General features: G+C 39.6%; 1 protein-coding gene across 1 annotated transcript; it reads left to right on the top strand.

Moving 5' to 3' along the window:
- Window positions 1–3,095: 3,095 nt before the first annotated feature.
- irx1a (iroquois homeobox 1a) lies at window positions 3,096–7,872 on the top strand. The gene is made up of 4 exons (XM_005936022.3): window positions 3,096–3,748; window positions 4,988–6,080; window positions 6,402–6,477; window positions 7,352–7,872. Exons 1-4 carry the CDS (start codon window positions 3,506–3,508, stop codon window positions 7,425–7,427), a joined length of 1,488 nt encoding a protein of 495 aa, XP_005936084.1. The 5' UTR covers window positions 3,096–3,505; the 3' UTR covers window positions 7,428–7,872.
- Window positions 7,873–11,610: the final 3,738 nt, after the last annotated feature.

The following is an 11,610-nucleotide window of genomic DNA, read 5'->3' as shown; positions in this document are numbered from 1 at the left end:
ATATGCACACATCCTAGAGAACTACATTCGAGCCCAGAAAGTTACAAAAATAAATTATAAGACTGTCATGATCCCAGATTACTACTGATATCTTAGTTTTAAAAACTATAAATGACAGAAGCTATGATTATAAGGTAAATCTGGCTTTTAAAAAGAAAATAAATGATTTATGATATTCAAGATAAAGTTGAATCACACAACAATTATGAACTGTGGTATTGAATATGGATTGCAATGCACTGTCACCACGCAGGTTTCTATATAGAGAAAATGCTGTTCATTTAACAAGCCTGAATTTAACAATATCTGTTTTTAGCTTTTTCGTTTTCCCATTGAAAGCATATATAAGTGTTTGTGTTTGCCATTATCTGATAACTGAAGTATCTGTAATTTTAAAATGTACAGCCAGGACTGTCCTTAAAATGTATAGACCTACTGCTCAGTTATTTTTCTTTCTATTACTTGAACATGAGTAATGGCAGAGAGTGCTGTCCTCCAACAGAGTAACTGGGAATATTTCATATCTTTCTTATAGCTTTAGAGGCTCTATTGCTATAAGGTACCAGAGAGAGAGAGAGAGAGAGAAAGAGAGAGAGAGAGAGAGAGAGAGAGAGAGAGAGAGAGAGAGAATATGCTTTGATGTCTTTCTTTTAGATTTTAGGTATAACAGAAGTTGTTGACAAGTTTCCAATCATTTTACATTAAAACACATATCATATGAGAACATACTTAACTATGGTACTATGTATTATTATTATTTTTGTACATGTTTATTTATTTATTTTTAATTGGTGGCAGGAAAATTCAAAACGCACAGTGCTTGGGACTGAGTGATTTAGCCTATTAGAATGTGGCCATTAAGGCGTAGCAGCTTATGAAGAGCCTCCTGTAGATTTACACGATAAAACTATCTGATATGATAAGCCGGGGGATTTTCTTTCTCTTTAAAAATGGGAAGAGTATTTAAGAGTCGTTTTGACAACATTAACGTGAGCGCCTGTGCGCGAAGGCGCGTGCATGTCATACAGAGACGACACATGTGGTGAACGCCTGCATTAGAACTGAACGTGATGAAGATGAGTTTTAAACACGGGCGAGGATCCGGAACAAAGTTTACCGTGCTCTCTCTCTCTCTCTCTCTCTCTCTCTCTCCCTCCCTTCCTCTCACTCTCCCTCCCTTTCTCGCTCTCTCTGGTTTTAGCCTGAAAAGCTTGTGGTGGCAAAGACAGTTTAACAACACTCAATAAATCAGTTAACATTGATGGCTTACTGACCTCGACACGTGTCTTTGTTTACCTAATTCATTGATTTGTTTGTGATTTTTTTTTAAATAAAAATCTTTTTTTCTGAAAAAGAAACACGGTCAACATATTTTTTTTTTTAAGTATGATTATTATCATCATCACCGTCACTGTTATTACTAGTAATGGTAAGCTAGTAATATTAAATTATCTTTTCGCTGTTTCTAAAACATTTACTCATCATCTCGATTCACTGATTTCTCTTCGGCTTTTCCAGTGTCATTTCTGTTTAGACATAATTTTGGTCTTCTAACTCCCTGCCACCCCTCCACCAGCCCGCCACAGCCATTATATTTAGCCCCCTGCACACATTTCCAGCGGGTTATCACAATTGCCATTCCTCCCCTCCTTTCTGATGTGTTACCCAGATTACCATCAGTGCCCCACAGATATTTTTAACAGATCCTCGGCGCTCGGCAATATCCACTCGGAGCCATCTGGTGCAGATCAAAATCTACTGACTTCTTGGGCTTCAGTCGTTAAGGCATTAAATCTAGATCTACAGAATACCCCCTTTGACTCGGGAGGTGGGTGATATGAGAATCAAATCAAATAGAAATAGAACAGTCAAAAAATGAACGCCCTCCCACCCGTGAGCCACATAGGTGTGTGAGGAGTGGATAGTTAAGCAGAGGTTAGTGTCCGACCCTTTTTTTTCTCCTTTTTTTGTGAGCTGGAAATTGGATAAGCAGTTCAAGAGGCGCTGAACAAAATAGCATCCGAGTTTTTTCACTCTTTGAAATATTGAGATAATATTTTTGAAAAGATTGGTTTGTTTTAGAAAATATTCTATAATTGTTTCTGGAATATATATATTCCAGAAACAATTATAGATTTGTTACACACTATATTTTTCCGGTTCTCGTGTGTTGGTACGTCTTTCATTAAATTAGGAGCTAAAAGTACCTGAATAACATTTTGTGGCGAATACATGGACTTGGAGACTTCTTATCCGGTAACCCGGTCTTTGGCTCGTCCCTGGCGTTTCCACATTCCTTTTCACTAAAAGCAAGGAAACGTGAAGTGGCTCTGCTTTTACAAAGGACAACAACAATCTGCTTTAAGTCCACATACACACACACACACACACACACACGAAAGCAGATGGAAAGTGAGAGGGGGGAAAAGGATGGAGAGGCTGATTAAAACTTTATGAAGAAATCAAAGGAAACCGAAAACAGAAGTCAATAAAGACTTACATAATTAATAACTCATATGGAGGAATTTGCATGAATTTCCGCAACTGTTTAGGGAGTTAACTGTAACCGTCTTGAAGTAAGCATAACTTTAAAACAAAATAAAAATATATATAATTGTTTCATTGTAGAAACATAAAATGCTTTTATTTATTTAATAAATAAACTTTTAAATATCTCATCCTGATTAAGTCCCGTGTGTCTTTTACGAGTGCGTAGGTTTAAAAAAAATCCATAAATTACAGAAATTAATTTTAATGTTAAAACTTTTACTGAAAAATAATGCCACTGAATTAAATAAAGGCACCAGCAGCCCGTGTTACCAAATACTAATTCCTCGGCGGACAGGCTTTTCCCCCTTTAATTACAATTTAAATCTATTCAAAGTAAGTTCCTTCTTGACGGGTTTACTTCCCCTTGTGTCGGACAGCTGTAAAATCGTGTAGACAGGTTGTCATACAACAATCAAAGCCTTCGGTGAATGGACTCTAATGCTTGAACATTTAACATACAATAACTCCAAACACGGACGGAGAGAGAGAGAGAGCAAGAGAGAGGGGGGAGAGAGAGAGATCGCGAGAGAGAGAGAGAGAAGGGGGGCCCCAGCCAATGTGCTCAGTCTATATTCACATTATCCACATTGCTCCAAACGAGGAGGAGCTTGCAGGCTCAAGTAGAGGACGCCAATCAAAGCATCAACTTCAAATTGTATCTGAGAGATCAGCCTGGAGACCTCAGGGCCAGGCGCGTCAGTCGGAGCGCAATTGTTGATCAGATCACATCCAGCGGACTTTGCGCGAGAAAAGAGAGGAAGCAGAGATTTAAGAGCGGTTTGTTTTGACTGCATACCGTTGTATGTCGGTAGTAGCTGCGACTTTGGCTTAAACACTTTCTCTTTACTCATCCGGGCTTTTTCATTTTTTTTCTTTTTTCTTTTTCTTTTTTTTTTTTGTGCCTCGCATACTTTTTTACGCACAGTTTATCGGACAAAAGAACTGTGCAGTGGAGATGTCTTTCCCCCAGCTAGGGTACCCGCAGTACTTAAGTGCCTCCCAGGCGGTTTACGGGAGCGAAAGACCGGGAGTGCTTACGCCTTCGTCCCGGGGAGGGAGCACCGAGATCGGGGGAAGTCCGTCAGCCACTGCAGCGGCTGTCACGTCAGTGTTGGGCATGTACGCCAACCCGTACGCACACAACTACAGCGCTTTCTTACCCTACACCAGCGCGGACTTGGCTCTTTTCTCACAAATGGTAAGAACATGTTCATATACTTCTGTCGAAAGATGTTTGTAAATCCTTCCGTCCCAACCAGCACTGTCTGATCATAAAAAAAAAAAAATCGAAAGGTCACTTCAACCAAAAGAATGAATACTCTTGGTTGCCGATTTGTATATTGCGCATTTTCTGGTTTAAGTCCATACTTGACTGATTTAACAGTCCGCTGGTGTGTTTTAGCTGCAAGGTGAAAAGTTTGACGAAATGCAAAAGAAAGAAGAAAAAACCTTGAAAATGCGGCTTAAAATGTGTTTTGTTGTTATGCATAAAGCAAAAGGACAAGAGAAAATTATAATTAGGCAGTTATTAGTCTCACACTATGAAAAAAAATAATCCTGCGGAGCTGTATTCTACCGTGCAACATGAAAAAAATGCTGCTTTTGCTCTGACGATTTTTTAAAATCAGGTTGATAAAAATATTCACCAGCCTGATACAATATCTTAAACTATAAATATGGAATTACTTTTTTTAAGTTTCTGTTTTGTAAACATTTCTGACCTAGTTGAATGCCCTTCTAACTTTCTCTACCTGACGAATTGCAAGACACAGCACATCTTGTGATAATAATTAACTTGGAGTGTGTTAATGACTAAGGCATGTATTAGGCTCTAACACAGAGTAAAACTGAGAAAAAAAATAGGTTTTATCGAAAATACTAAATTGAACGACCTGCGGGTGGATTCCACAAAACCAAGCCAAAGACTTAAAGTACAAAATTCGTCACGCAAGTGTATATTTTACAGAGTGAGAAGAGGGAGAAAAAAAAGGGAAAAACTTTGCTTGGGCCTTCATACTGCTTTGTCATATTGTGCATAGAAGGGAGTTTAACAGGCAGGCCTACTATATGTTTAAGCTGTCAGTTTGCGTGCACATACAGTGTGCGTGATCACAAACTTTCTCTGGTCCTATTCACTTTGTTACTTTTTGCTGACAATTTACGGACAATAATTGCTAATAAATGGTCTCTCAGAGAGCTGTGCAGTTGCAGGTGCCATAGGCCTAGCATGTGACATGTTGCAAGCTGAGAAGCTTATTTGTGGGCACAGCTGAGTCAGTTGCAACTGTAACTCAAAGATTTTTTAAAGCCAGTTGTTTGAATTATATATATATATATATATATATATATGAAGCATGTATTTAGCAGTTCATGAAATTAAATTATGCATGAAACTCCATGAGGACACTTTAATAACACACAATCTTTGATTTCTAAGGGATCCCAGTACGAACTGAAGGACAGTCCTGGCGTCCACCCTGCCAGCTTTGCAGCCCACACATCTCCTGCCTTCTATCCATACGGCCAGTTTCAGTACGGAGACCCTGCTAGGCCTAAAAATGCCACCCGGGAGAGCACCAGCACTTTGAAAGCCTGGCTCAATGAGCACAGGAAGAATCCATACCCGACCAAAGGGGAGAAGATCATGCTGGCTATCATTACCAAAATGACGCTGACGCAGGTTTCCACCTGGTTCGCCAACGCCAGGAGGAGGCTCAAGAAGGAGAACAAGGTGACCTGGGGAAGCAGGAGCAAAGAGGACGAGGACGGTAACTTGTTGGGCAGTGGAGACGAAGCAGAAAAAAACGAAGACGAGGAAGAGATTGACCTGGAGAGCATAGATATAGACAAAATCGACGACAACGACGGGGATCAAAGCAACGAGGATGATGACGATAAGTCATCGGAGGGCAGCAGGGACCGTAGGGGCGGCCTCGGTGCAACCGGAGAGTTGGACAACTTAGAGAAAAGACGGGCCTTCGCCCTACAGGCCCACGAGGCCTTTGAAAAATCTAAGAACGCTATTTCAATTCACCCAGGGAGTAAGGAGAACTCTGATAGCAGCAACAACAACACCACAAGAGTTTTGTCTCCGGACAGACCTGGGAGCTTTCCTCTCCCGTCCAACAATAAGCCCAAAATATGGTCTTTAGCAGAGACCGCTACTAGTCCCGACAGCTCGTCACAGAAACCCACGTCCCCTTGCGGCACTGGGGCCACCACTCACCCATCAGCGCCCCACCACCAGATTCAGACCCACCCCGCCTTCCTCCCCAGTCACGGACTGTACACTTGCCAGATTGGAAAGTTCCACAATTGGACAAATGGGGCTTTCTTAGGCCAGAATTCCCTGCTGAATGTCAGATCGTTTCTGGGAGTAAACCAGCACCACCACCACCAGCACAACCATCACTTGCCGGCCCAGCAGCAGCAGCAGCCGACATCAGTGGTGGTGTCGCCGGTAGCAGCTTCAGCAGCGCTCACCAATGACAGCAAAGCCCAACCAGAGAGCCACAGTCCGAAACACATAGGTACGATGACAGTCTGTGTTTGCACATATGAGGAGACGTGCAAAATGCTCTGTTGAAAAAAAAGCGACTTCGGATTATTATTATTTTCGATTTCAAATACAATTAATTTAGCCTATAAAAGATTCTGCACACGCATCCACACACAAGTAAAGTACATTTACACACTTTCACATAATCGACTACACACACACACACACACACACACACACACACACACACACACACACACACACACACACACACACACAATAATGTTTAGTTAAAAATTCTCGTGTCTCTGTTTTATCTACCAGACAAGTGCTAACACTGTTTTCCCATCAGATCACGAAAACGGTGTAAGGTCGGATTCACCTCCAACACAGACCCTGAAGTCTTCTTTTCGACCCATCCATGACAGGTGAGACCAGTTTTTACTTTATTGCTTTTGCTGAATTTCAACACGTTGCCATAAGCAGATGAAAGCAGCCACAGCCGGAAATAAAATGAAGGAGATCTGATTATTGGATTAGCGAAATAGAAACATAAGTAGATCTCTTTAAAAAATATATAGCTATAACATTACTGATAAGAGAAGTATTAGAAACAATATTTAAAAAAAACAATGAGTAAACTGCTTAACGAATTTTGGCATATATACTTAAGGTTTATTTTTATTTGTTTCATCTTTTATTTATACATTTTCTAACATAAAACAATATAACAGCACTACAAAATAAAACAAACAATTTTTTTCAACGATACCCAGTTTACTTTGGGGGTGACAGGGGTCTTGACTCCCATCCCACAACCCTTTTAATTCCTTCCCTCTGGGGAGAGTGTGGCTACTTATCAAGTCACCGAGTAAAACGGGCTCTGTCTGGGTTGTGTGCTTTCCCTAAAGACCCATGGGAGACCCAGAGCCCAGGGGAGCGCTCTTACCCAAAGAAAAAAAAAGTTTTACCTCAGGTTTTCCTCTTGTGCGTAACGTTCTTAGAGAATTAACGATGAGATAGCGAATTACAACTGTTGACAATGGATGAACAGTGAGGGTTTTTTTTTCCATGCCGTAAAAAAAAATCGGATTTGTAAAATTGATAACACTATTATTGTTGATGTTGTTTTAATTAGTAGTGTTTAAAAAAAAGAAAAGAAAAAAAGCGAGGGCTTGAAAAGGAGGGCTTCAGTCTGCTTCTAATCAAAACTGCTCAGCCAGACACTTGAGATGCATATTGAAACCCGCTGTCCAAACACGGCGGGGGTATTTATCTACCTTTCTGTTATTCTTTATCCAGATCCTCTCTGCCTTCCAGCGCCAGGAGTCCACAAGACGCCACGCAACGGGTCCTCACTGCACTCTCCTCGGCTTGATCAAGACATTTTTTGTGCTTGAAAAAAAAAAAATCAAATAGAAAAAAAAACAAAGACTTTACGCTCTCTAAAAAGGACAATGAGAAATAATAATGCAGCATAGCATTCAGACGGTACAGAACAAATGGCGTAATTTGGTAATATCCTGTGGATGGATGGATTACTTCCTCTATTGTTGTGTAGCTTATAATCGCGCCTATAATGTTACTCTCTCTCTCTCCACTTTGCCCAGGCAGGCTGGGACATTTTGGTAGGCTGTTTACTTTATTATTATTATAATTATTGTTATTATAATTATTATTTGTCACTATCTTGTGTTTTTTGGTGTCCTTTCTTTAATGTAAATACAAGTGATTTAAATTTGTAAATAGGAAACGTTGAAGGAATTTGTCCAGATCGTATATTTTGCCTAAATAAACTAAATGAAATTATAGAGAAAACCCAACAATGTTCAGCCTACATTTCTTTTCTGTGATTATTATTATTATTATTATTATTATTATTATTATTATTATTATGCAAACGAAATTGATAAATTATGTAGAAAGCTTAGGCCTGCAACAAAAAGGGTGGGAATTCTACAGAGAGAAAAAAAAATATTGGCAGTCTGCATGCAACCAGGCTTAATTTTATTCAAGTTTGGGAGGAAAGCAGCGTGGATGCATTGAGGTGCTAATAAGTGTCCAGATGGTTGCTGGTGACAGAAAATGGACAGGAGCAGCTGGGAAGGTCATTAAGTAATAATATGGGAACGCCCAGTCCAAACAAAATCAAATGGTTAAAATCTAATCTGTCAGAGGGAGAAGTCGATTCGAAGATAAATTATTAATATTTTCCTTTTGGGGGAGGAGAAGGCTGACATTGTGGACCTTGAGGAGCAGGGTCACTTTTGGGGTCTCTGTCTGTTTCTAAGCTGATAGTGATCATTAGCCTGTAAAAAGCTGCTTCCTTGCTGTACAATGACCAAAAGCAAATATTGATTTACATCATCAGCCTAATTGGGTCTAAAAATAATAATACAAAAGGAAAGTGCAATAATTATCTGCTATTGGAATATCTTATTTATTTTATTTGCATTATATTATTTATTTCATTTGTCTTTAATGCTATTTGTCTCAAGCGATTTAAATGTTTATTTATTTATTTATATTTGCTTTTAATGAAAAATCAACACTCATTTTAAAAAAAAATCTTCTAAAAGCAACCAAGAAGAGTATGATAACATTCATTCTTTGACTGAAAGACACTTTTGTAAATAAGCTGCAAAGTGAGCTGTTATAGAGGGTGAATGATTTCAGTGCCCCAAACCTGTGGACTAACTTATGCACATCTGTTTTGCAATATCACAGCGGCCTCTATAGGCAAGAAAGAGAATTATAAGACCTGAAACCGTTGTCACTTTCCCAAATGCTATAAGTGAGATGAAAGACTCCAACTTTAGCATCTCTCATTATGTAGCTTAAAGTTTCTAATTTGATTTAACGGTCTTGCACCCAATTGTGTACTATTATGCTTATATGAGAGTACCTTTTAATATTTTTGAAAATCCGTGAGCTACGTCATAGTAAAAAGGAAATATCATAGGAATACAATTATAATTAGCAAATAAATAAAAAAAGAGCTTGCTTTTTGGCACGGCAATTACTAGTATTAATTCTGCTACATTTTCATATTTTACATATTCAAAGACGGCCAAATTAAGTAACTGCAATTATCTCTGCAAGTCAAAACGCAAGAGTCTCCTTTCTTTTTCCTTTCTTTTTTTTTTCCCGTGTAGGTAAACGGTGACCCGATCGTTTGTGTTTTGCAGAGGTGGGGGAGGGGATGAACGGCGGGAGGGGGGTGGGGGGTCTTTGCGCATAAATCTGTGTCACTTAAATGTCTGTTTTTAAAAACAGTCACAGACTGTGTTAAAAAATTAACTAAAGCCAAGGAACGTTTTGTTGATCGACGTGGAATCATCTCGCTTTTACACACACACCAAAACGGTTCTAGTCAAATCACAAACACATTTAAAATGTAGACTACACGCTATATTAATGTGTCTATCAATAATAATAATAATAATAATAATAATAATAATAATAATAATAATAATAATAATAATAATAATACGTAACATAAAACGCAATAGTTACATGTTTCTACATTTGCTCGTTTTAGTATATAAATATGTAATATTCCAGCCCCCATAAACCGCTATATCTAAATTAGGATAAAATTAATTAACACAAAGTCGAACCGAGTCTTTTCAATTCGCTTATAGGACAGCACGTGTTTTGCAATAATGACTCTTAAATTGCGAAGAAAAAGGCAGGTGCGTAAGTTTCCCTCCCACCCCATTTGCACATGACATCCTCTCATGAGCTGGCTTTTGGGGCTAAAATTAAATAACCTCTCGGTGTCCCATTTATTTCTTTTGTACTGAAACAGCGTGAGGTTAGCAAAGGCGTTAGCTGCAGGCCATTATATTGTGTTTCCATAATATATACAAAATTATTCATTTAGTAAGTGGATGTACAGTGGATTGTCTAATGGGTAATGAGTGCTGTTGAAGCTGATAATTAGGCTGTCACTTCCAGCCATTTCCTCCCTGGATGCCCAAGGCCGCGATGCAGGGGAGGAAAAGGAAAATAAATATAATGAAATAAAAGAAAAGGGGCAGATAAATGTATTAAATGCAAATTTAGAGGTTGAGAAAAAAGCTCTCTTCGGGACTTTACTGTTAACACACGATAATGTCTGATCTTCAAATCGCTGTAGCCACCAAGTGTTTAAATATTCTTACATTCTAGAATGTAAAATAAAAATGGTATTTCATTTTATAGTGAAAATTTAATTACAGTTAAAATAACTAATTGCCACTCACATCACACTTGGATTTTTTGATTGATTAACTAAAAAAATTAAATAACAGTAAGACAAAAAAAACAAAAGCAAGTTGTCAAAACTGTTTTCAGTAACCTTTGGAACAGGTTCAGCTATTTTCATCTGAGGACTCACTGCTGAAAGCTGCTCAGGAGATATGTAAATTGTGGCTCATGCAAAGACAATAAGTTGTTGACCCTAAAACAATTTAGCATTCTGTCACAGGCTGTGCTCCCCATAATACCTCAGTCTTTTGTTGGCGAACAAGGACCATCTCTCCCTGCAACTGAGACGTGTCACGCTGTGGCAATCCATTCATTTTAGTGGTGAATTGTGCATTGTGACTGTGTGTGTGTATGTGTGCATGTGTGTGTGTGTGTGTGTGCTTGCGTGAGCATGTGTAACAGGAAGAGTGAGGGGGGAGAGGTGACTGCATGGGGAGGAAAGTTTATCACTGTCTTGTCTTTTTTGGCAGAAGCAGGCTATTCTTACAACAGACTCGACCCCTTGTTGTCCAACAACACAAATGTCTTTGCCTCTTCCTATCCCTACACCCTCCTCTTTCAACCCCCGCTTTCCTTCAGCATCTCCGTTGTCTTTTCTCAAAGATGCCCGCCCATATCTGTGCCTCTCTAATCCATTTATCTAGTTTCATGAGTGCAGCACTGGTCAAACACTGACACAAAAGCCATCCCGGGCCCCCAGCCTCAGCTGGGGGAAACACACAACAACAAGCAACAACAAGTCACTGGAGCCCAGCAGCCGCAGCCACAGCAGGGCCACCCTAGAGCCTTGCTACTCCATGTTTATCTGGCTACTTTGGTTCTGCTCCTTGTTTCAGCAGCACAATGGCAGTGAAAGGAATAGGTGCCTTGGTCATAGGCTTTTCATTCCAGGAGCGATAGGCTGCAGGAAGACACAAGTCTTGCCATAGGAAGAGGTCGGAGGATTTGGTTGGAAAAGGGGAAAACAGAGGGAGGGAGGCCCTCAGCACGGCTTCATTCAAACACAAATAGCAACAAGGAACTAGTATTTGCCTGACAACTGGCTGGCTGTCTGACTGACTCGCTGTCGGATAGGCAACTACTCATGACAACTAAACAACCCATGAGGACCCCTGCTGACACAAAAAACCTGGCCTGGTTTGTAGATATACTAGAAATAAACATGGTCTCTCGCTCATGTATTCCTGGTTCCCTTTCATTTGGCCACTCAAAGCGACATTCTTATGTTTTGATCGAGCAAGAAAGAGAGAAAAAGATAACAAAGTAAGACAGGGAGCGCAGTCGAGTAAAGTTTTCTCTGTCTCAGTTGA

The sequence above is a fragment of the Haplochromis burtoni genome, unplaced genomic scaffold (genome assembly GCF_018398535.1).
Source record: "Haplochromis burtoni strain Fernald_Lab_line unplaced genomic scaffold, NCSU_Asbu1 Contig_206, whole genome shotgun sequence".
NCBI classification, from domain to species: domain Eukaryota; kingdom Metazoa; phylum Chordata; class Actinopteri; order Cichliformes; family Cichlidae; genus Haplochromis; species Haplochromis burtoni.
The sequence above is the reverse complement of the archived record's forward strand: the minus strand, read 5'-3'. Positions and strand labels throughout refer to the sequence as shown.